This window comes from Miniopterus schreibersii, assembly GCF_964146895.1.
Source record: "Miniopterus schreibersii genome assembly, chromosome: 1".
Lineage (NCBI taxonomy): Eukaryota > Metazoa > Chordata > Mammalia > Chiroptera > Miniopteridae > Miniopterus > Miniopterus schreibersii.
Window position 1 is genome coordinate 168,426,272 of NC_138101.1, and position 26,029 is coordinate 168,452,300.

At 37.8% G+C, this 26,029-nt stretch overlaps 2 protein-coding genes across 4 annotated transcripts in view; both read left to right on the forward strand.

Annotated features, from left to right (window-relative positions):
• The window catches only part of SOCS4 (suppressor of cytokine signaling 4), a 29,508-nt gene extending 20,721 nt beyond the window's left edge, over positions 1–8,787 (forward strand). For all 3 annotated transcript variants that reach the window (XR_013998386.1, XM_081131429.1, XM_081131430.1), the window contains one exon: positions 1,144–8,787. Coding sequence is in view for 2 of the 3 variants with exons in the window: in XM_081131429.1 (XP_080987555.1) it covers positions 1,236–2,558 (1,323 nt within the window). In the remaining variant the exon portion in view is untranslated. The remainder of the gene's footprint in view (positions 1–1,143) is intronic.
• A 1,189-nt stretch (positions 8,788–9,976) lies between these two features.
• MAPK1IP1L (mitogen-activated protein kinase 1 interacting protein 1 like) lies at positions 9,977–21,190 on the forward strand. Its single transcript, XM_081147052.1, has 4 exons — positions 9,977–10,167; positions 17,346–17,367; positions 18,030–18,737; positions 19,882–21,190. Exons 2-4 carry the CDS (start codon positions 17,350–17,352, stop codon positions 19,891–19,893), a joined length of 738 nt encoding a protein of 245 aa, XP_081003178.1. The 5' UTR covers positions 9,977–10,167; positions 17,346–17,349; the 3' UTR covers positions 19,894–21,190.
• The last annotated feature ends 4,839 nt before the right edge of the window (positions 21,191–26,029 follow it).

Below are 26,029 nucleotides of genomic sequence, written 5' to 3' on the forward strand. Positions count from 1 at the left end.
AAGGGTATTTTCCCATTGCTTTTCAGAGAGTGGAAGGCGGAGAGAGAGACATCAATTGGTTGCCTTTCACACACACCCAGACTGGGACCAGGGATCGAGCCTGCAACTGGGGTACATGCCCTTGACCTGAATCAAACCAAAACCCTTAAGTCTGCGGGCCAATGCTCTAACCACTGAGCATTTCAACATTTTAAAACTTCAGTGGATATTTTACATTTCCCTATGAGAAAAATAGCAAAAGAAAAATATTTTGAGGGTGCTGAAATTTGATAATGCTGATTATTTCAGAGTGATCTGAAACATATGATGGCTATTATTTGTGTCTTTTGTAAATAAAAATTAGCAATGTGCCTCCCCCCCAAAAAAAAACCTGCATTGGAAATGCTTGTGTGGCGTTTGTACTATTCAGTGGTGATTATTTATTTAATAAATTCTTTTTTTTTCTTTTTTTTAAATATATCTTTATTGATTTCAGAGAGAGGAAAGACGAGGGGGAGAGAGAGATAAATGATGAGAGAGTCATTGATCGGCTGCCTCCTGCATGTCCCCGACCTGGGATGGAGCCCGCAACCTGGGCATGTGCCCTGACCGGGAATCGAACCCTGATCGCCAGGATCCTAGGTCGATGCTCAGCCACTGAGCCACGCCCAGCTGGGCTTATTTAATAAATTCTTAATAGCTTTATAACTTAAAACTTCTTATTTTCAATGAATAGGAATAAAAACAAGGGAAGGGAAGTGAAAGAACTATATAGGATAGTGGACTTCAAATACTAGCTCATAGATTTCTCTCTGTCTCTTAAAACAAATTCACTGGTCTGCTATGAAATTAAAAAGGGGTAGGGGAAGAGAGTGGCATAAGATCTCAAGACTAGAAATTATTCACATTTTGAGCATATATTTTGGCTAATAGAGGCAGCTTGGCTTTTATCAATCCACACTGAAAATTAGCTATGAGAAAGTAACTCAAATTCTTGACTCTATGGCACTATGAGGTTGTTAGTATATGGTAAAGCTGTTTATTTAATTATCCCATCTTTTCCATGTACTATTTATGCTTTTTCATCTTGGTTCTAATTGGGGCTTAATATATAAACTGTACAGTGTGAATGACAAATTATTAATGATTTTTTTCTTCCCTTAGGTACATCCAGAAAGTGCCCAGAAGAAACTTCCTGCCAGAAAAACTGAAAAAGCTGTATTTGTAACACTGGAATCTTTGGATAATTTATTAAAATGGCAGAAAACAGTGAAAGTAATAGTAAAAATTTAGATGTCAGGCCCAAAACTAGTCGGAGTAGAAGTGCTGACAGAAAGGACGGTTATGTGTGGAGTGGAAAGAAGTTATCTTGGTCAAAAAAGAGTGAAAGTTGTTCAGATGCTGAAACAATAAATGCTATAGAGAAAACTGAAGTTCCTTTACGGAGCCAAGAAAGAAAGCACAGCTGTTCATCCATCGAGTTGGATTTGGATCATTCCTGTGGGCATAGATTTTTAGGCCGATCTCTTAAACAGAAACTGCAAGATGCTGTGGGGCAGTGTTTCCCAATAAAGAATTGTAGTCGGCACTCTTCAGGGCTTCCATCTAAAAGAAAAATTCATATCAGTGAACTCATGTTAGATAAGTGTCCTTTCCCACCTCGATCAGATTTAGCCTTTAGGTGGCATTTTATTAAACGACACACTGCTCCTATAAATCCGAAACCAGATGAATTGATAAGCACAGATTTGTCTCAGAGTGAATTGAGGGATGGTCAGCTAAAACAAAGAAGAAACATGGAAGAAGAGGTGAACTGTTTCTCACATCCCAATGTTCAGCCCTGTGTCATTACCACCAACAACGATTCATGTAGAGGTGGTCCTATGACTGGCTCTGTGATGAACCTGGTTTCAAATAACAGCATAGAAGACAGTGATATGGATTCAGATGATGAAATTATAACACTTTGCACAAGTTCCCGGAAAAGAAACAAACCCAAATGGGAAATGGATGAAGAATTCCTTCAGTTGGAAACAACTCCTAAGTACCACACCCAGATTGATTATGTCCACTGTCTTGTTCCAGACCTCCTCCAGATCAATAACAATCCTTGTTACTGGGGAGTTATGGATAAATATGCAGCTGAAGCTCTACTAGAAGGAAAACCAGAGGGTACCTTTTTACTCCGAGACTCAGCACAGGAAGACTATTTATTCTCAGTTAGTTTTAGACGCTATAGTCGTTCTCTTCATGCTAGAATTGAACAGTGGAATCACAACTTTAGCTTTGATGCACATGATCCTTGTGTCTTCCATTCTCCTGATATTACTGGGCTCCTAGAACATTATAAGGACCCAAGTGCCTGTATGTTCTTTGAACCACTTTTATCCACTCCTTTAATTCGGACTTTCCCCTTTTCCCTGCAGCATATATGCAGAACAGTTATTTGTAACTGTACAACTTATGATGGCATTGATGCCCTTCCAATTCCTTCTTCTATGAAATTATATCTGAAGGAATATCACTATAAATCGAAAGTTAGAGTACTCAGGATTGATGCACCAGAACAACAGTGCTAGGCAAAGGGTAGGAATATGGGAATTTAATATTTTATTCTTAATGCTACTTTGAATTATTCGACAAGGGCAGTTAGAGTCCAAAATAAACCTCTACCCTAAATTTTGCTTCCAGATCAGTTTTTTTCTTACGATGCACTAATTGTTTAAGGTTACACACCAAGGGTTAATGGATATTTTTGACCAAGTGTTTGGTTTTGTTTTAATCATATAGAGTGTATACTTATTTTTTTTCTTAATTTTACTTTGCATATGATCCAGGGATATTTGAAAATTTGTAGATGTTGTAAACACAGTTAATCTATTAGTTTTTTTAAAAATAATCCTATGTCCTTTCCTACACGTAAAATGCTTTGTTAACCTATGCCATTGTCATTCCTATACATAAAATATGGTTTCCCTGTGCCCCTTTTCAGAGGTGTTTTAAAATTCTTCAGTAAAGCTGAGTGTTTCACAATCCATACTAATGTAATTGACTTTTGTAATTTACTAATAGAGATGTTAAAGGTAACAAAATGGCTTAAAATCAAATGATGTGTGTTTACAGTATTTTAAATATTAACTCTAAAGCAGGATTACTAACTATGATTAAATCCATAAGAATCAAATGAGAACATAACATTTTTGGAGATGAATTTATTCTACAGTGTGGCATAGCCATTTGTTATTCCTTGACTAGGTCCCTCTTGAAACCTGGAAGAGTTAACCATCTTCAGAAGATAAATATTGTTTCTTTCTCACTGGGAGCTTTAAAAATAATAACACTATTAGTAATTTGTGGTTACTAAAGTACTAAACCAACTGTGGGTTTTTTCTGCATTTACTTATGAACTGTTGCTTCTACTTAGCTCTTTTATAGAAACTCAGCCTGTTATTTGGGGAGATGGCCACAGTTTCTAAACAGCCACAAATTTTCATTGGTCCCTAAGTAGTTTTTCATTAGTTTAAATTGAGCTTGAATAAAGATTCAAGAAGTGAACATAGAGCTTAGTATTCAGAAAGCATAATATTCTTTTTGATCTTCAGGTTTTAAGTAACTATTCTTATCTTCAGAATTAACATGTCTTTATTGTGGCTTCAAAAAAAGAAAAACATTTTGAGAGCTACATGGCTTATGCCATACTGAACAGTACTGGACAACAGGTGTAATATTTTAAATTTACTGTCCCAAGAACAGGAAAGCGTTTTTAGAAACACCATTATCCCTATATAAGATAAATGAAGCGACATCCCATCTAGCCCCTCTTTTTAAAAGAATGAATAATAAATTTCCTAGACATTTGTTTCTTCTGATGAGCTCTTTACCCCTTGGTAAATTGCCATTTTTAAAAAATATGTTTTTGTTGATTTCAGAAAGCGGAAGGGAGAGGGCGAGAGAGAGAGAAAGAACAGTGATGAGAGAGTTGTTGATCGGCTGCCTCCTGCACGCCCCCGACTGGGGCTGGAGCCCACAACCCAGGCATGTACCCTGACCGGGAATCAAACCTTCATCTCCTGGGTCCTAGGTTGATGCTCAACCTCTGGGCCACACTGGCTGGGCAAATTACCATTTTTAGTATCATAGTAATTAATTTCTTGATGCCAGTTTAGCTCTAGTAGGAAACTGCTTCTACCTGGGTTGAAAGAAATTTTACTAAAATTTCCAAGTTAGAACAGATGTTTCTTAAGTATCATTGCTTTTATGTTGAAGTGGCATTTCTCTTTCCTGCAGTTCTGTTGCCATTATAAAGAAGGCATTTTTCAATAATAGTGTTAAAATAAAATTTTAGCAATTACCACAAAATTAAACCAACAAAATCTGTTCCCATTATCTTCTATCATTTTTTTTTCTCGGTGATCTCAAGATTGTCTTGATTCCAGTGAAGGGTAGCTATTAGAATAGCACCTCTCTTAGCAGTGATGTGACTCAGGATCTCAACATCAATGTCAGGATAAATATCTCTTCTGAAGATGATATTTCCCTTTTACAAAAGAAAAGTCTCATACTACCTCATCTTTATTGTGGCACTTTTTTAGATCACTGAGAAGCTTATCTTATTTACCAATATTACACTTGCTAAATACTCATCTTTGGTGAAAGAAAATTAATAGTATGGTAAGACTCTACCCATGATTATAATTTTTTTATCAGAATTTGATGAGACTTTCTGTTTCTATGAAACAATTATTTTAAATATTTTTCTTTAAAAAAAACTTTTTATCAGTACAGAAAACCTAAGGGATGACAAATTAACAAATATTCTGTTAAAGGTAATTTTATAAAGAAAAATGAAGCATAATTATGTTGTCTTTTATAATGGTAAAAATTGGTGTTTATATAAAAATCAAAATCCAAGTAGCTTTTCATAGTCAAACTCGTTCTTTGTGATATATATTCTCTGGCTTTCTTATTTTCTCAAGGTATTAATAGCTGTTAACATTTTCAAAATACTGCCATATATATAGCCTTGAAATAGATGATCTAATAAATGAGAGCAGGGAAAAAACTCATTTACTCTGAAATGGTTTGTATTTTTCCTTTGGTATTTGCTACAGTAAAAAGAAACCTGGAAAGTAGAAATATAAAGACTTGAGAAGGAAGTTGTTTACCATGAAGGAAAATGAAAAAATTAATTTTTTTAAAGCAGTAAGAGATTAGAATTTAGAAAGGTTAACTCCTTTCTCAGTTACTTTGTGAGAACATATTTGTAAGAGCATCCAATATTCAGAAATGAACTCATTTTAAAATGTAATTATGCAATATATAAGTAAAATGAGTATGTTTTGAGAGAAACTGTGTGGGAAGATACCAATATATCTAAATGTAAATTTTGTAGCTCTAAGACATTGTGACGATTGGAAAAGTGAAATCTAGAGTTGAGAAAGCATTCGGCATGGTGGAAATGTATAGGGCTTATTGTTTAGAGAGAATGAGGCCAAAAGAAACAAGATAAAATATTAAACTTAAGAATTTAGGCATTACCTCAGGGAACAGCCTTGACAGTGAAAGGGAACTACTTAATCGCTAATAGCCAGTCTGGACCACACACTTAACTGCGCTTTGGGAATCACCCTGCACTAATCAGGAAATAAACTTGACTTTTCTATTTCTCTCTGAAGCTTTTTAGGACATTAACTCCCTTTTTTAAAGCTACAGCATCTTGATTCATACTATAATTCCTAAAATATGGTGATTGATTTTTTTAGGTTTCTTGAGCATTTTTGTATGCTCAAGAATCATGTGATGTTTCTGTAACCATACCATTCACTTAAATAATTCATAATAGGAATGGTTTAATTTAAAGGAAGACTTAATAGGAAGAAGATTAAAGGAAGCTTTTAGTCAGCCTGTGGCTAGATTTATTGATTTGGTGATCAGAGCTGTGTTCTTTCCTGAATTTCAGCTGATGGTAAACTGTGGTCAAAGAATGGCTTTCAGTTAAAGTTTTGACTTCTTACTATAAATAATAATACAAAAAATGTCTTACAAATTAGAAATCCTTTAAAAAGTAGAACAAATGTGGCAATTAGGACTCAGATCATTATACAAATTCCATTTCTTTTTATAAGAAAAACACAAACCATTATCATTTATTCATGAGCCAAAGCCATTAAGATAAATCAAGTTATCAGCTTCCTGTCTCTGAAGTTTGGGTCATTTTATAGATCCACATAATAGAGAGCTTCCTTTTTATGAAACAAAAACCTTGAGACCTAACTCATGAAAAATACGCTTAGTTTCCATTAAAAATATTTTTGTCACTTTTAGCTATAATTAGTCAAATCAGTTATGTATTGATTTTGGTAGAGCAAATTTCATAGGAAAGTAGACATAAGCGGAGACAACAGAAAAAAAATAATGCTGAAATTTAAAATAGCCTGTGTCTTAGGTAATTTAATGCCCAAATTAATAAAAGATTTTAAGTCAAGCAGATTGTTTCTATTTTAGGGGGGAAAATTTACAATTTTGGTTTTAATATAATCTGTTTTGCAATCATTTTTATTTCTAAAGAATGAACAGAAAGCACAAAGGGTTTACTTTTTTAATGGCCTACTATGAATGAGCAACACTACAAGCATCTGTCTATACTATTCTAACAAATTAAGATGTACACAAAATGGTAACTTTTTGAAATGCATTGGTTTCTAAGTAGAAATGTAGATGAATGGCTATAACCCAATGGAAAGGGATTTGGGGCACAAGAATCTTATTTCAAATAAAGCCAGAATCTTTTTTATTTTTAATAGGTTACTCAATCCTAAATCTGCCTTCATTTCCTACCATATAAAATGTAGATAATCCTTGTCACTTTTCTGAATGTTAATTCTTCAGTTAAGAAGTGACCCTTGGAGCATACTTGAAAATAATTTCTTTACAGCTGTTAAGTGCTGATGTGATAATAGATTTTCAAAGTGTCCCCTTAGTGGACCCTGCAGATTCACATTCACGTCTTTTAGTCTGTAATAGATTTTCTTGGCTTGCTATGATAATAGAGATAACAGTACAATTTGAATTTATGGTGTAGACTCTGCAATTAGATGAAGAGTTGCAATTTCCTCCTACTCTTAATAAGGTTTATGTAAAATTGATGTTTGCCTAAGTTATTTTAAAAGTTGATTACATTTGCAGGAAGTAAAGATACAGGCATACCTCATTTTATTGTGCTTCACTTTATTACACGTCACAGATACTGGGGCTTTTTAATTGAAAGTTCGTGGCAGCCCTGTGTCAAGCAAGTCTATTGGCACATTTTTTAAACAGTATTTGCTTCATGCCTCTGTGTCACATCTTGGTAATTCAATATTTCAAACTTTCATTATTACATTTGTTATGATCTGTCAGCAATGACCTTCGTCAAGTCTCAGCTGATAGTATTTTTAGTCATAGAGTATTTTTTAATTAAGGTGTATACTTTTTAGACCTAATGCTATTGCACACGTAATACAGTATAGTATTAAACCTAACTTTTATATGACTGGGAACCAAAAAAATTCATGTGACTGGCTTTATTTCAGTACTCACTTTATTGCAGTGGTCTGGAATTGAACCTGCAATCTCTCCAAGGTATGCCTGTAATCATTCTGCAGAGGTTATCAAACCTAAGCTTTCAGTCTTAAGAGAGTGTAAAACTCAAGGAAGGTTACTTACATTATGCTAACTTTGCTAGAATTGGATAAATTCTGTATAAACCAATTATGAACTTGATGTATACTTGAATATACAGGGTTTAAGTAGTAACTTCACGAAGCTATTAGTACCCTTGTCAATTAGGCTTGTGTGACCCACCCCTTACCCAAAAAGAAGACTGTTGCCATTTTTATTTCAAATCCTGAAGTTGGTTGTTTCTTCTTGGATGTGAGTTCAAATAAATTGATCTGAATAAATTTTCATTTCTTCTTAATTAAAACTTCATATATAAAATCCAAAGGCTTTGTATTTTGCTTTAAAAATGTATATTCTGCCGGGCCGGCGTGGCTCAACAGCTGAGCATCGACCTATGATCCAGGAGATCCCGGTGGGGGCGCATGCCTAGGCTGCAGGCTCAATCCCCAGTCAGGGGTGTGCAGGGGCAGCCAATCGATGACTCTCTCACTGATGTTTCTCTCTCTCTCTCTCTCCCTATGTTTCTATCTCTCTCTCCCTCTCCCTTCCTCTCTCTGAGATCAATAAAAATATATTTTAAAAAATTGTATGTCCTTATCTCACATTCAACTAAGAATCTGAAAAAGAAAATTTTAAATCTATATTTTTACACATTTTCTAATTTAATACACTCCTTTCAGTTTTTAGTGTGTCAGTTTGGGTCTTCCAAAAGCCGATGTCAAGATGTGATTAAATGTGCAAGAGATTTATTGGGGCAGGCAGGGGGGTTTCTATGAAGGATAAAAGTGAAGGGAGCAGGAGAAGGTGAAGTCTTCATACCATATTGCATGTCTGACATCTATGAAAGAAATAGAAGGATTGGATTGGGTGAGCTTCAGAGTTCAGTGCAGTTTTAAAAAATCTAGATGGCGCTTTAGTTCCCAAGCAAAGGTGTGTCGGAGCCCGCATGGGACAGGAATGACAGTGATAGAATTCCCACCCTGCTCAGTTATTGTCTGGGAGCTTGGGAGAAGCTGGAAGCTGTCAGTAACTGATAACCACGGTCAGGATTAGGGTGATGTGAGAGAGGCACTCAACTTGGACACAATTTATTTTGGCCAAAAAACTCAGTAATGGAAAGTAATATTTTGGTGCAACATTTTAAAATCAGAGTGCAAAAAAAAAAAAAAAAAAAAGCCTATGGTGAAGAAAACAAAATTGTAAGTAAAGATAACACTTTCACTGGCTGTATTACTGCCTCAGGCTTCCTTATGGCTCCACAAGACACTGCTGTTTCACTGCCTCCTATGAGGGTAGGTTAGGTTGTTCACACTAGTATCATTTTTCATAGACCACTGCCCCTATCCAAAAATCTGCTTTCCCAGATTTAGGTATTTGAAGTTCCTCTATAGTTCATTTTTTTTGGCATGAGAATTATGTGTGTTGAGCTGCATATCCGGAGATAAGTCTGCATTTAAGAAGTTTATAGTAGCCTTGGCCAGATAGCTCTGTTGGTTAGAGCATTGTCCAGATATGCCAAGGTTGCAGGTTGGATCCCAGGTCAGGTCACATACAAAAATCAATGCATAAATAAGGAACAACAAATCGATGTTTCTCTAAAATCAATAAAAAAAGTTCATAGTAAAATGTCCTTCGATTGACCCACTAACAGCTTACACAAAGACAAAATGCTATAAGAATATAGCATACTTTTATATATAAAATATGCGTGCGTATTATATGCGTGTATTTTGCACACCATATAATTATGGCACTATTCCTAGCTAGCAGGTTCCTTGATGTCTGGGGCCATGTGTCAGTCTTTCAGGTCTAACACACTCGTACTTAAAAGTGTTACTCAAAAGTGAACTTGGGGAGAAGAGGTATTGATCAGGAAAAACCTGCAGACAGTCGTTTCTTCAGTTAACCTCAACTTGCCAAGCCATTCGCAACGCCTTCCTATAGTTCCTTCCGCTCTCCGCAGTTTGGGCGGGAGGGCTCCAGGCCTCCAGCTGGGCCGCACGCGCAGCGCGCTTCCAGGCCTGCGCCGTAAAAACCGCGCGGCGTCGGGAATGCAGGCTCTGCCCTTGAGCCATTCCAGGAAACAATTTAGCAATTTCCGCCGGGCTGCTATAACGTCACTAGCCACAGGCGTTTCCTCCGAGCGCTCTGAATTCCGGAAAACTGGGGCGCTTTCCGGTCGCCCACGGGAGAAAACAGCCCCCCGCCCGGGAGCGAGCGCGAGCAGTGCGCCAGCCGGGCGGCCGGGCCGCAGCGCCGCCGAGGGCCTGCGCGGGGCGCGCGCGCGGGGCCGCCCGAGGGGAGGGCGGAGCGCTCGCAGGGGCGGTGCCACGGCTCCGCGCTGCTGCTTCCTGTTCCGGCGTCAGGAGGAGCCGCGCGCTGCTGGTGCTGCTGCTGGTGCTGCTCCCTCCGCTGTTGGGTGTCGTCGTCGCCGCCGCTGTCAGTCGGGCTGCGCTTGGTTCTTCAGATCTCGCTTTCCCCGGACCCATCGCCGCTCCTAGACCTTGCTGCGGGCTCGGATCTTGCCGGGTGAGGCTGCTTCGGCGCTAATAGGGGTCGTGGAGGGGGCCGAGGGAACGCGCTCGAGCGGGAGGCGGGCGCGGTAACGGAGGTGCCTTGAGTCGCTCTTCTGGGGATAAGCATTTTATCCCCGTCATCTTCCTTGGGGCTGCGGGCTGTCCCCAGACCTCTCCCTCGCCCCCGGGGGAAGACGTCGGAGACGGGTGAGGTCGCGCCCGACGGGTTTCTCCGCGCTTGACGTCAGGCCTGGCGGGGGGGCGGGGCGGGGAGCGGGCCCGGCCCTTCCCCCACCCCTTGCCGAGCGGGCATGACCCGCTCCGAGGCCGGTTCGCTCCGGTTGATCCGGGCTCCCTTTGTTCATTTGGCCCGAAAGGGCGGCCGGCCGCGCGCCCCTTGGCCCCAGCTTCCCCCATTCATTAATTTCTAATAAAAGGGAAGACCTAGGCCTGATAGATTCTTCGAGGAATCTTTGACCCTTGTTTAAGATTATCCGCAGTATGACAACGTTCCGGTCATTCCTTACTGGAGGAGTTGCTAGCAAATACATTGTATTAGATAAGCACCCACTAGGAACTATTGAGTTGTGTAATATTTTGTTTTTTAGGATTTAGGAGCACATATTATCCATGGTAGCTTGTAGACAGTTGAACCATTTTCCTCTTTGAAAACCAAGAGTAGTGCTTTTAATATATATAAAGATTCTAATGTTGAAGCATCAAACCATACTCACCAGAGCGAGAAAAATTTTTTATAGCATTACTACTAAAGAAATGCTCGTACACCTGGTGATTTTCGAGGTCCGTTTTGAAAACAAACCCTCATTACAGGCGAAGGTAGTCTTCAGAAATTTTGTCAGAAGTTCTTTGTTCAGTACTGTTCATTGCGCAGGAAAACCAGAAATTTTTCTTGCTGCTGGCGTCTCTGAACCTCCTATTCAAACCTAGTTTGTCTCAGGAACTTGAGTTGAGCTGCGAATATTGGCGTGTTCTTTTCCTCTCTCCAGGAGGAACAGAGATCCATATCTTAACCGAAATCCTGGGGCCCGGTGTGTTTTGAAATTCAGAAATCTTTGAATTTTATCTTTAGATTTTAGAAAGACGATAACGTGCACAGACATAACACCCCCAGCCAGCAGTGTTGGTTGGGGCCGTATCCCCTAATCCAACATTAATATTTGTGCAGCGATAGGTGTGAATTAATGGAAACTATAAATAGCCTCAGGTCAGGTTTTGCCACCAAATCAGTTTTATGCCAAACTTGAGAACCATTTCTTTCAGTTTCAGAGGTTTCTGAGTTGAGAACTGCATATAAAGGTTTATGGATCTATCATAGCGATTGTAAAAGCTAACATTTGTTGAGTTTTTGCTATATGCCAGGCAGTGCCCAAGAGATTTGTTTACAAATCTGTGAGGTGGATACTATTTCTGCCTTTTACCTCTGAGGTTTGGAGAGTTCAGCTTGTCCAGAGCCAGCCAGTGAAGAGCTGCATTTTATCTAGTCAGTCATACTTTTAGCATTCACTCTTTTAACCATTTGCGTATGCCCACATACAGAAGACAAAAGGATATATCTGTTGCCCACCCACTGTTTTCCTAGTACTATTATTATAGGCACTTGATTTATTAGTCCCATTTAGTCTCTCACGTTACTAGCCGGTTCTTTACAGTTAAAGGAACTGACATTCAGGTGAGCTGAGACATTCAAACCTTGGTCTAAGGGCTCTCTGCTAAGACTTTCATATCCCTCCCCTTTCTATATTCCAACCCATCTGACCTAACACTGCCCACAGATCCTTTTTTGCCTCCCTCAGCTTTTGCACAAACTGCACTCCTTTCCCTAAGGCCTGTCCCACCATCCCCTACTCATTGTTCTTTCAGATGGCGATGGCGGGAGGTAGCACTTCTCAGGATTCTTCCCCATCCTCCCTCCCTTAATTCCTTTAGAAGCTCTTTGAAATATTCCCATAGTGCCCTGTGCTTACCCCAAGTAATGTTTAAACACCAGACTGAATTCCTGAAGCATTTATTCTATACAATACTTTTCATTTCTTCAAAGCCCAACACAGTGCTTAGCACATATGTTCCAAGAAGTAGCTGAATAATTGTAGACAATATGGCTGACAAGAAGTTATTGGAAAAATGACTTTTTAAAATTATATTTCAAAGAAATTTAAAATGTTCAAATCCTCAATTTCTTGAGTTGCCCAAATGTAGGCTACATAAAAGCCAATACTAAAAACTGTCATATATTTTAACTCAAGTTTATATTTTCAATACAATATATTACCATCATCCCCCTTAACTAAACAAATCAAAGCAAAAATTCTGATTTCTCTTAATAAACATCTTACATGTCTGTAGTACCTTATAGATTATTAAATGTTATTTTTAATTGTGAAGTAGTAGGAATTATTATAACTGTTTGGCAGATAAAAACATAGTCTCTGGTTAAGCTTGCCTTGTCAAAAGACTCAGTTAAAAGGATTGATGTACAGCCCTGGCTAGTGTGGCTTGGTTGGTTGGAGCATCATCCCGTGCTCTGGAGGGTCATGGGTTCGATTATGGGTCAGGGCACATGCCTAGGTTGCGAGTTCGATCACAGTCTGGTTGCCCGCTGGAGGCAACCAATCAATGTTTCTCTCCCCCCCCTTCCTCCTTCTCTAAAATCAATAATTTTTAAAAAAGAAATTGATAAGCAACCTCTTTAAAAAATATAAATTAAAGCATTGATGTTCAGTTTTTATAACTGAGTAGTCGTAGACTGTTTCTCTCCACCACAGTTTGGTGGCCTTTTGAAATATTTCTTGTCCAGTAGTCAATAGTAATTTATGGAGTTCAACTTCCTTAAACCTTCCTGTGATTGAATTACCATTTTTTACTCTAAAGGCCATAGAAATTACAGAAATGTTTACTTTTCTATTGTATGTTAAAAGAAATTTTGTACTCTTTTAAAATTACTATTCTTGCTGCTCATAAAATTATTTTTCAGTTGATGCATAGATTATGCCATAAAGTGGTAGTGAAAGTTTTGGAAGGAATAGCTTTAGATTATTCCAAGAAGAGAAAAAAATGAAAATCTTTCTTGATTATAAACCTTTTTTTTTCCAGTTCAAGGTTACATTGGCCTCATCTTAATAATTAGCATAACCCAGGTGTTTTGGAATAGTTGTTTAGAAAAATCTAATTTTTTTAAACATTCTGCAACTCTTGTCATATTGAGACACTGGTGTCTTGCTTGATTTTTTCTTTTTTTCTTTTTTTTGGCCTTTTTATGATGAAAGTATTCCCCAAAATGTAAGTTGGAATGTTTCTATTTAACATGAACACTGTTCATTCTAGGCATCGAGGGCAGGTCACTTTCCTGTGCAGTGATGTAGAACAAGAAGTGACCTATTTCCAATTCTTTTGGTCAGGGCTTCATTATTTTAATGACAAGATTCTAGTGCTTCGTCTGACTTCCAGGATTTGATTTTGATTTTAAAATTTTGAAAGACAGAATTGTGAATCTGTTCAATACTATTAACTTAGGGAATAACTTATACTTTGATGTAATTCTATAACTAGTTAACTTTATATTATGTATATATGTTTTTCAAAAACTAAGAGGGAAAAGAATAATTGTGAAAATTTGAACAGCAAGACCAGATGAAATTGAATTGGTTGTTTTGTTAGTTCTTTGCTCTAGGATTAATGTGAACTTTGATACAGAACCATTTGTTTCAGCAAGGCTTACCCTGTTTGAAAAGCATGTTATGTGTACTTTAAACTTTTCATTCACTGATAAAAGTTTCTTCAGGTGTTAGCCCTAAGAATCTACTATTGTGCGATGACTTTTAGTATAAAACAAGCCTTAACTTGGAAATGAATGGATAATTATATTTGCTATACATTCAAGATGTGTTTTTTCACATTCTGAATAAAAAGCAAGGTTACTGCAGTTGTGAATTAGTAGGCCTCATGTTCTGTTTCTTCATCATTCCTTCTGATAACCAAATCATACTTAATAAAACTCTTTAAGAATGCAAGGATGGCTCAGTATTAAGCAATCTACGTGTATAAAATTAACTGTTGATAGGGTCAGAGGAGAAGAACTGAGATCAACTCATTAAATGCCAAAAGATCTTCTGAAGGAATGTAGTGTCGTCTTTATTTTTTAAATAACAAAATAAGAATAAATAAATATAGCAATATAGACATAAACAGAAACTTCTTTGATGTAATTTTTTAAGTCTCAAACTAAAAATGAGAATTAACTTAAACATTAGCAGCATTCTCAGGAAATTTGGGAACAAGACTTCTGTGCTTTCACTATTTAACATTTCTTTGTTGTTTAAGTCCTAGTTGATGCAAAAGAGAAAAGAGCTATAAATATGGAAAAGAGAAGGCAAAATTATTTTTTGCAAATGCCATAATTCTTTACCTGGAAATCCAGGGAATTAACTGAGAAACTTTTAAGAATAAAATAATTCAGTAATTCCCTGCTTACTAAAGTGGTACACTAAAATTTTAAAAAGCTTTTCCCATATGTGAACAACCAAGTAGAAAACACCGTGAAATAAAAGAGACAATTTTATAACCACAAGAAAAAGTTTACCAGCCCAGCCAGGCATGGCTCAGCGGTTGAGCATCAACCTAGGATCCAGGAGATCAAGGTTTGATTCCCAGTCAGGGCACATGCCAGGGTTGTGGGCTTGATTCCCCAGTAGGGGACATGCAGGAGGCAGCTGATCAATGACTCTCATCATTGATGTTTCTATCTCTCTCTCCCTCTCCCTTCCTCTCTCTGAAATCAATAAAGATGCATTTAAAAAAAGAAAAGAAAAAGTTTACCAGTTAGAAATCTAATTCACAAGAAATGTGTAGGAGACATGATTTTATAAAACTACTGAGTGATAATAAATGACAGTTATGGAAACTAGAAAGGCATATCTTGTTCTTTAATGAGAAGATTTGATATTTTAAATATATCACATGTCCCCTAAATTAATCTGTAAATTTAGTGCAATTCCAACCACTTTTTTAATCCTCAAAAGGATATTTTTTCCATTGCTTTTCAAAGAGAGTGGAAGGGGGAGAAAGAGGAACATCAATGTGAGAGAGACACATCAGTTGGTTACCTTCTGCATGCACCCCGACTGGGGCCAGGGATCAAGCCTACAACCAAAGTACATGCCCTTGACTGGAATCAAACCCAAGACCCTTCAGCCCGAGGCCTGACCCTCTAATCACTGAGCCAAATCAGCTAGAGTACACCCAACATATTTTTTAGATTTTTTTTTTTTTTTACAAAAGGATCTGGAAAAGGTAAACATGAAAATATTCAGGAAAATCTGAACAAAGAGCAGTAATAGTAGGGCAACTAACGTTAAAATTTATTAAAAGTTAAAGCTTCCATAATTAAGATAGAATTTTATGGTGCAGATTAGTAAAATAGAGTCCAAAATACCTGTGGGAAATGATGGAGGCCTGGTGGAAAAGAGGCTTGATTCTTGAATCAGACTCTACCTGGAATTGAACCCCTTCTCTATTGGTCACTATCTTTGTGACCTTAAGCAGTTAACTTGATAAGCCTCCTTCTCGTCAGCTGTAAACTGGGGGTGGTATAGAATTTGCATTTGTAGGGCTCTGAGGCTATTAAATGAGATTATGCACTTAGCATGGCACCTGTACCATGGATGTTCAATAAATATTAGTTGTTTTTATTGATTGATTGATTAGGGTGGGATATCAATTTGTTGTTTCACTTATTTATGCAATCATTGGTTGATTCTTGTGTGTGCCCTGACCAGGGATCGAACTCGCAGCCTTGGAATATCAGGATGATGCTCTAACCGACTGAGCTGCCTGACCAGGGCTAATATTAGTTGTAAATAACAGTAGAATGTGTTAAAGATAGTTTGTCAGATCAGCTGAGAAAAGATAGATTATTCTATAATTATTGTTTGGAAGAACAGAAAGAGTGTAAACAAGTTAAACCATAAAAATTCTGAAAGAAAGCATAGGCGACTTTTGGGGGGGGGGGGGTGAGGGATGTGAGAGAGTTGCTCCCCGTATGGCCCCTGACTGGGAACTGAACCCGCTACCTTTCAGTGCACAGGACAACTCTCCATCCAACTGAGCCACCTGGCCAGGACTGGTGAATATTTTTTTTAACTTGGATTAGGCAAGGCCTTTGTATGACAGAAGCCACATGTAGTTTGGAAAGATTGATAAGTTTGCACGAAATTAAAAATATTTGTAGTGCCTAAAAATACTATTTGGAGGATCTACAAATAAAAGGAATTCGGGATTTTTTTTTTTTTTGGTCTCATATATGACACAGAGAGCTAGCTAATTTCCTTACTATCTTATGAAGCATTTTTTCAGAAAGATGTGCACTACTAAGTAGTAACATTATCAAACGCAAATGACTGCATACTGTCTTGTTCTGTTTATATGAAGTCAAAGAGCAAGCAAAAGCTAAGTCGAGACATTGCTGGGTGGAAAGGGGAGTTGCTTGGAAAGGAGCCGTGAGTAAACCTCAAGTAAGGGAAATGTTCTGTATCTTGGACACATGCACTTGTCAGAGCTTGTTGACCAAACACTTAAGATCCTTGCATCTTATTAAGTGTTAATTTACTTCAGTTTTAAAAATTGATAAAAGTGGTCCAAGGACACGAGCAGATTTACAGAAAAAGAAGTATAAATGAAGTATTAAATTTAAAAGATGCTCTTCTTTCTACTTAAAGAAATCTAAGTTAAAACAAGATGTGGATTTTTTAAATCTACCATAATTGAAAACAGTTTATAAATTTAATAATATCCAGTGGTGAAGAGGAGTTAGAAGGAAAAGGTAGGCCATGCATATTGGCAAGGAACTTTAAAATTGGCGTAGACTTTTGAGATGGAATTTAGATAACTACCTGTTGGCTGGAAATTTTACTTCTAGTACTTTTTCCTGGTGATACACCTCACGAGTGAGCAAAGGCGTATTCAGGCATGTTCATTCTATCATTGTTTCAAACAACACAAAATGCAAACAAACCTAAACTGCCACCACAATGAGTGTGTAAATTGTGGATCACTTTTGTATGATTTTCAGCCAGTAAAAAGGGATGAAGTTAGAAGATACAAGAAATAGTAAACCCTGGTTTTGAAATGTTCCTTCTTCCTTTCTTTTTCTTCCTTTCTTTCTGTTTTTGTTTTTAGGAAAATGTCTGATGAATTTTCGGTAAGTTGATGCACTTATTCTTTCTAAGTTTTTTAGCTCTTAAGAAAGCAATGTAGTCCTAATAGTGGGCCATAAGTCTTTCAGTTTAAAAGAGATGCTTTCTGTGGTGCTTGTTTTCTGGTGGGGCAGGGGTGGGGGTGGTATGTGATTTTGATAGGTTATTTGCCTTAATTTACTTATATATAACATTTGAAAATATATTTTGAAGTATTTCTATATGAACCCTTAAGTAAACAATTTTAAGTATTACTTCTGTTCTCTTTTACCCTCATATTATTATTATTAATAGCCAGCGTTGGTTGGAAATTAAATGCCAGGCACTGTGTTAACTGCATGATATAAATTATCTCATTTAAAAATGCCTCAAGTTAACCCTACCTTTTTCGAGGAAGCTAATATTCAGAGAAAGTATGTAACTCGTTTGAGGTAAAGCAGGATTCAAATCCACAGTATGTTAATTAGTTGTGTTTGGAAAACTTGAGCTTCTTTGAGAAATTTGCCTTGTAAAGTTGATATTCAAGGTAACCCCTCAAGTTTTGTATTAAATGAATTTTTTAAACTGAACAGCTTGGTTTTTGAAGATGTTACAGAGGTTTATAATCATGTTTGGCATGACTTACTCCTAAATAAGATCAGTAAGACATGCCTTTTCTGTATTGCAGTTGGCAGATGCACTACCTGACCACTCCCCTGCCAAAACTTCTGCTGTGAGCAATACAAAACCTAGCCAACCTCCTCAAAGCTGGCCAGGTTCCAACCCTTGGAATAACCCAAGTGCTCCGCCTTCTGTGCCATCTGGACTCCCACCAAGTGCAACACCCTCCACTGTGCCTTTCGGACCAGCACCAGCAGGAATGTATCCCTCTGTGCCTCCCACTGGACCACCTCCAGGACCCCCAGGACCCTTTCCTCCTTCTGGACCATCATGCCCCCCACCTGGTGGTCCTTATCCAGCCCCAGCTGTGCCAGGTCCTGGCCCCACAGGGCCATATCCTACACCAAATATGCCCTTTCCAGAGCTTCCTCGACCATATGGTGCTCCCACTGATCCAGTTGCAGCTGGTCCTTTAGGTCCATGGGGATCCATGTCTTCTGGACCTTGGGCACCAGGAATGGGAGGGCAGTATCCTACACCTAATATGCCATACCCATCTCCAGGGCCATATCCCGCACCTCCTCCTCCCCAAGCACCAGGGGCAGCACCACCTGTTCCATGGGGCACTGTTCCCCCAGGCGCCTGGGGACCACCAGCACCATATCCTGCCCCTGCAGGATCATATCCCACACCAGGACTCTATCCCACTCCCAATAATCCTTTTCAAGTGCCTTCAGGACCTTCTGGTGCTCCACCAATGCCTGGTGGCCCCCATGTGAGTGTTTAATTTGTTATTTAACATGCACTAATAGTCACATAAGCACAACTAAAAGATTATTTGTCTCCAGTTTGGGTTGGAGGACTAGAAAGCTTTTAAAACTTTCTAAAAGAAGGTGGGTGTAGAATAAATTTCAGATTTCAGGTAAAGCATTTAAAAGAATGAAAACACAAGTCACCTATTCTCAGCACTAAAAATGAAAAGAAAATTTTTCCAAAGATCTCCAAAGACATTGTAATGTAGTAAATAATGTCCTTAATAGCATTTTTTGAGGTCAAGTCAGAGATGCATTACATTGGACTTTTTAAGAACATGTCTCAATGTTGTATAGTATCAAAGCAAAGCACAGTTCAATGAAAGCAATCCCTGCCTGTCTGGCTTGATATACAGGTAGATTTTTTTTCCTCCCAGTTACAGTTGACATTCAATACTATATTTCAGGTGTACTCACCTTTTAATAGTGTAATTAATTAACAAAAGCTTCAGAATGAGTCCAGCTTCACCTTTTTTTAGGAAGCTGTAGATGATGAATCAGTGGTGATGTACGGTTTCATTATATTTATTAATTTTTTATTGACTGATATTTTTTTAGAGAGAGAGGAAGTATTTTTTAGCCAAGGTTTTATTAGATTCTTAGCAGCATTCAGCTCAAGACTCTACCACTGTTCTAAATTGTCAGTTATGTATAATGCTTTGTGCTTTACTATCTGTCAGCCAAGCTGGAGTAGGGTTGTCATCTTAGTTGAGGAGTGTATCTTGGGCATATTACCAAACAGAAAAGCACCCCATTTCTCCCATGAAGTAAGCCAAGTGAGTATTCAAATGCAGTCAGGATTCTCCTTGAGGGACAAAATCTGTTTACTCTTAATGAAATAACTAATCAGATCTCCAACTAGATTAACTAAACATCCACCTCAGCTTGTGAAGGAAGACCTTAATTAGGGGTCTCCAAAGCTTCCTTTCATTATTGTAACTTTTTGCTATATATTCTCTTTAAAAATTATTTTTATAAACTGTATGCCAAAATAAGTAAGATGGCTTGCTGTTTGGATTTATTAAGTAATAAGTTTAAGCCACATCAAGGAGTTAATAAACTCCATGTACAAAATCTAGAAGTTTACTTTTTTTTTTTCTATTGCAGTCCTACCATTAAGTTAATGGATGAAGAGATGACGCTTTGCTTTTTGAAGTACATATATATGCACATGAATGCATATATAAAAATTGCTGGTTTCACTATTAGAGGGCATTCACGAAAACAACTCTTGCACCTCTCAGAAGATATCTGCCTCTTGTACTTGGATGTATAATATATCGGATGGATACAATCAGATAAAAATGTAAAAGTAAATCATTCAAATGTGATTTTTATTCAGTTTTTATGGAAAGTTAAAATAAGTATATTGAATAGCTCTTTGATATAATTTGTTTAAAACAAATTTTGGATTTGTTTAAATTATGAAACTACAGACTTAAAAATCTAAGATGATGTATGTATTATTGTTAGAATCTGCAACCTCATTGGCAAATTATTTCAAGTATTTTTCTATAATCACATTTTCCCTAAGTGAACACACTTTGAAATACTCATTGTCATAATTTAAACAAATGATGCCTCTCAACATCTTGAGCTGCTCTATCTATAGAATAAATAAAACTAGTCCTCTTGAGGTTATGTTTTGAATATACATTTTAAAACTGGCAGTAAGTATTGTCAGATGTTGAGTTTATTAGGCAGTGTTCGTTTTTATACTTGAGATTTTAGTAACAGCTTTCATTTTGAGTTCCACCTGATTTGTTTTACTTTTAGCCAAATGGGTCAGACAGCTCTAAAATCTGCCATTTATGGAAACTTTTCTTTTTAATGCAGGCCAACATGTATGTAAAGTATGCTCTTAAAGAATTAGTGATCTCTGTATTGCCGTAGAATAGATTGAAATGTCCATATTGCTTTGGGAAGAGCTCAAGGAAGGAAATAATTCTCTCCGTTGTCTTGAACCTCAAACTAGAGGAAACATTGGGAGTTGCTTCATAGTGAAAGTAATTTGCATTCTCACAAATCACTCTTCCCCCCAGACCCTTCCTTGTAGGCCCTTCTCCCTCAGTTCTTTAGGAGCACATCCCTTAATTCCTCCCTGATACGGAAAACTGGCACACTCTAGGGGTCTGTCATAAACACATATAGCAGTTGTTTAAAGAACCTTAGTCACACAGGCATGACTGTTCTCTTTGTAGAAGTGTGATCAAAATATGTATCTGTCTTTCAGAGTCTGGTTAAGCTATGTCATTGTCTATTGCATAGTTTCCTGGATCTGTTTGTAAAGTGCTTATGGCTAACAGTTCAGTTCTGTATTTGTTGACAGGTAAATAGGTAGAATTAAGTGCCATCCTTAAAAATTATCCTCTTACTTTGACACTGAAAATAATAAAGTATAGATCTCTGCAATTGAGTTTAAAGAAGTGTGACTGTATTACTTAAATGTGTTGTTTGTAACCACCAAAATAGTCTGAGTAGTTTTTTGGCACCTTATCTTTAAATCAGATTCTTAATTTTGGGATAGAACTGATCGTGTTATTTGTGAAATAACATTTTGAAACTTTTAATATATCCATTGGGTTACTAAAATGTATTGTGAATTTCTTCACCATTATAGGATAGATTGATTTATGCTAGAATTTTTGGTTTTGCTTAGAAATAAAGTATTTAGTAGTTTATTTTTCTTATAGTTAAAATGTCAAGAATGCCAAATACTGCCAATTTAATGGTCAGTAGCTACCTCCTTTTAAGAAAGCAAGATGGCCACCTTTGGGAGAAACATTCAGTGTTGAAACCTCCCTTTTAAGTAGGTGATAGATTCAGGCTTCCAGAATTGAAAGTAATTTGTTTAGATATTTTCAGACTGGTGAATGTTGTTACACAGTTCTTGCATAGTGGCACATGTGGTCTTTTTATCTTTCACTTCCTTGCAAGGCCAGGTGGCAGCCATTTACAACACTTTTTGGAACTCTGTTGTCAAAGTAGCCTCCAATTTACAAGGCAAGTAGCCTTAGGTGTTATATCTTAAATTATCAGTCATCATCATGTCAGCTAACTTTGGAGGCATAAGATGAGAGGAAAAGTGAGATGGCAGCGAAGATCTCTCCTTATGCTTATTTTGGTTGTCCTGCATTAGGATTAAGTTGACAACTCTGGCTTTAGATGTAATATTTAATGTAACACCAGAAAGGATAATGTTTGACTAAAAGATGGGGTAGCAAGTTTGGGAGTCTAATTGAGGAGCCTGTTTATTATTGGAGAAAATCTTTTGTTAAAGGATTTGAAGGACCTTGAACACAAGATTTGGAATTACTATTCCCAATAAGTATATTAACTTTGCTAGTGACCCATACTGCTCAGTGTGCCCTAGACAATACTGCTATTTTTAACCTTTGCTTTTCAAGGACTTTTTTTTTTTTTTTAATGGAAAAATGGAAATCAAAGGGAACAGAATTTGCTGTTATATTTGTAATTCTTTAGAGCATCATTTCTCAAATCGGGAGAGGTGTCTCAATTCTCAAGGGTACTCTAGGCAAAAAGTATTTTTAGGTTCAGGGTGGAGTTAAGAAAATCAGAAGTTTCAATGGGGGAAGCATCTAAGGAAGATTTCTTTTCTCTTTATAAGGGAATAATTTGCTTTAAAAAATAAGTCATGTGAGGCTGAGTTTATTGAAGACTACTTGTTACCAAGTATGTTTTAGTCTTAAGGGAATGTAAAGTATGAAATATGCTGGTATTTGAACTTCAAGAGCAAGAATTTCAAAATAAGTTTGGTGGAGATAGTTGAGATGTGTTGAAGAATATAGACTTTGAAATGTTGAACCTAAAAAATGACAATGAAAAATTAAAATACAGACCTTATATTCACACGTTCAGTTCTCAAGAATCAAGGCACCTTAAAGAAGTTTAATAACTTGGCTTGTCTTTATTGGACTCAGCCTGACACCTTTTCAAGCCTGAGATGGCTGTTTGCAGCTCTCACTCCACAGCCCTGTTTTGTGTAAAGCTATGTATTGATTATGCAGGAGCAGGCATGACTTTTTTTTTTAACATCTCTATTTGCAGCCATCACTGGGGCCATTTCTTGCTGCTTGCTTGTTTGCTGGCCTGCTCTTCCAGCAGCATGGCACGGCACAAGGTCTTGATGACATCTTGCAGGGCTGAGAAGTGCTTGGCTTGCTGGGCCAGGGCAGACTCTGCCTTGTTCACAAAGGTCTCCAGATCGTAGTCTGGCTTCTTGGTCATCTTTGAGAGCTCAAGCCAGCCTGGCCCTTGCTGTATAACCCTGAGCTCTTCCATGACCCTCCTCCAGCTCCCTGATCTGAGTCATGGCTTCATTAAAGGTGGACATCTGGAAAGACAGTTCCTCTTCCTTAGAAACATTGCCTGTGATCAGGGACCCATGAAAGCTGGCTTCTCTCTCTTCTGTTTCCATTTGAGTTGGCTGCTCCTCACTGGGCCTACTCTGGGGGCTCAGCTCCTTGACCCTGTCTGAGTATCTTAGTGTATTTAAAGTGCATTCACAGGAGCTCATGCCTGGTGAGAGCATGGCAATCCATGGCTTGGCGCCAGCTGGAAAGAGTAACAAGACATTTTTAATTACCCAAGGGCCTCCTCCCTTTGTCCATTTTACTGTTTATTGTTTTCAGTAGAGAATAGTAATAGGGCAGAGAAGAAGGGTGAATTTTTGGCCTTGGTTGGTCACACCACTACAATGGAATATTAGAATATTTTCTAGGAAAGAAGTCAGTTGTGCCCATATTTTACCTCATAAATAATTAGTGCTACCTATTGTACTCAGATGTACAGCTTTCGAAACTATGTGTAGATGAACATAGCTCTACTCAAAGTTTCAATAAAAATACTGTGCCTAGTTTTCCTATAAATCAATTGCCTACACTTTTAAATGATTAGTGCCATGTCTTCCTTCCTCACCCTGAATGATCTAGTGCTAGCTTTATTAAAATGCCACGGTTACAAACCCTGGGAGTTAAACCTGAGCACAGACCTTCCAGTGTTAACGTTTTTTGAAAAGCAGAAGGCTAAATTCAGATGAATCACACTGATACACTGCGCTATGCATAGAAAGTGGTGGGTGGCTTTCAGGGAAGACTATAATTTAATCCTAATAGAGCAATATTTAGTATGAAGACACTGTTCTGTTTATTTTCAGAATTCTGCCAAGTAAAACAAAAATTGCCAATAAAATAATCAGTATTAAAGAAATGCTATGCGAGCTTCTGGCTGTAGAATATTTCTGAGAACTACATTCATTCAACAGACACTTAAATGTCTGTGATCTAGGTGCTTTGCCAGATGCCAGAGATTAAAGAGAGTGCCTGACCTTTAGAGGTTCCCAGTCTAGAGGGGGCATTATAGAATTCATTAGTATACCCATTATTAGTTTAACCTGGAAAAACATATTTTGGTGTTCCTGCTGGTGGAAATTATAGACCAGCCTTTGGGCATTTTAAAGAGCAAAATATGCTATACCTTTTTTTTTTTAAGTAAGAAATTAATGTTTTCCAGGATTGTAGTCTTGTCATTATAACTTTTCAAACATGCAAAGTAATGGGATGTTTTCCTTTTTACTTTTCCCCTGGATAAAGGCACTTTCACTGCCTGTCATTGATTAGCAGATACTGATTTGTTGCCATTAAGTAAACTTGATTTCTTTGTGCTCTATAAAGGTTTTTTGTATTTTTTCTTGATATTGTTATTTTTTCATTGAGTTAATAATGACGAATTTAATGTATGTAATTGTCTATGCATTTTAAGTTAAACTGCCTAAAATGTGATTTGAGACATATACATTTGTTTGTATTATGAACTGTAAGCAATCTGTTTGAGACGTTAGGTTTTATCACCTGCTGCTGTATTTGTAAACAAAGATAAATGTTGCTTTAAGAAGTAATTATAATTAGGACTAGTCTGTGGATGTGATACTTGATATTTTTAAAGATAAACTTGTTTGCTTTTGTGTATTATACCTGAAAACTTTTTAAAAATGTATTTTCATGGCTTCACAGTTTTTCCATGTATTTTATTCTTAGGCCTAGTTCTGGGCTTCCCCAAACAAGTCCAGAGCCTAATTAACTACAAATTTGTTGACATAAAGACAAAGGGCTGGAGTCGCCCCTCTGTATGTGACCTGCTTTCAGTAAGGCATTTATATAGGCTCTCTGGGACAACCCTTCCTCCACAAACCCTCTTTCAGCAACATGGTGCCAATGTGAGGATTTCCTCTCCCTTCAAGGCCAAGCTATTCCTTGTAACCAGGTTTTCTGTATATACAGAGTTAGGGAACCGTCCCTATCTGCCACTGCTGCCACCACCGCTGCTTTCTTTTATGAAAGATAGTTTTGCTCTTGCTCTGTTCTGCCACTAGTGAGGATCACATTGTTAAACTTGGGGTAGTTTGCCACTTCCTTTCCATGGTGGGGTCACTAGCCTTTCTTCAACCCAGTGTGAAGGGGGCTGTGAATGAAGAAATAATTTATAGTATGTCCTACTTTGCAAAGGGAGTTCTGCTTTTTGCCTTATAATTGGACAAAATGCAACTGTAAGTTTTTAAATTGCAGTTGATGTCTTATTTCATAGCCCTAAAAGTACTCACCTAAAATGGAGCTGTGAGATAAGAGACCGTTCTAGAACGGGCAGTGTTTTTTCCTCCATTGCGAAATGGCAGTGCTCTGACAAACGTGCTTCCCTGGGTACCCGACCCAAGCAGGTTCTCTTTCTTTTAATCCTCACCCAAGGACATGCTTATTGATTTTAGAGAGAGACACCAATGTGAGAGGGAACATCAGTTGGTTGCCTTCGGTATGTACCCCTACCTGGGATCAAGTCCGCAGCCTTTCAGTGTACAGGTGACTGCAACCAGCTCAGCCACACCGGCCAGGGCCTAAGCAGGTTCTTTTTACCGCCATCCTAAAACTTAGCACCAATCCGTTTACAACAGATCTCTAAGGCAATGTAGAACCCTAACTATTAGCTCACTTATTTTAAACAAGTGCTATAGAATGTCAGCACCAAAGGAGAATTTGGCCACCTCAGAGATTTTGTTGGTGTAGCATTTGCACATTGTTCTTATTTGGGGAGGCTTTTATGTTTGTGCGTTAAACAGTTTATTTTCATACTGTGTTCCGTGGTGCTCTGGGGATCCTGCTGAGGAGGGGGCCAAGCAGGTGGAGCTTATTTCCTCACTGCTCCCTGCTTTCACTAGAGCAATTCCATTCTTCTACTTTTTTTA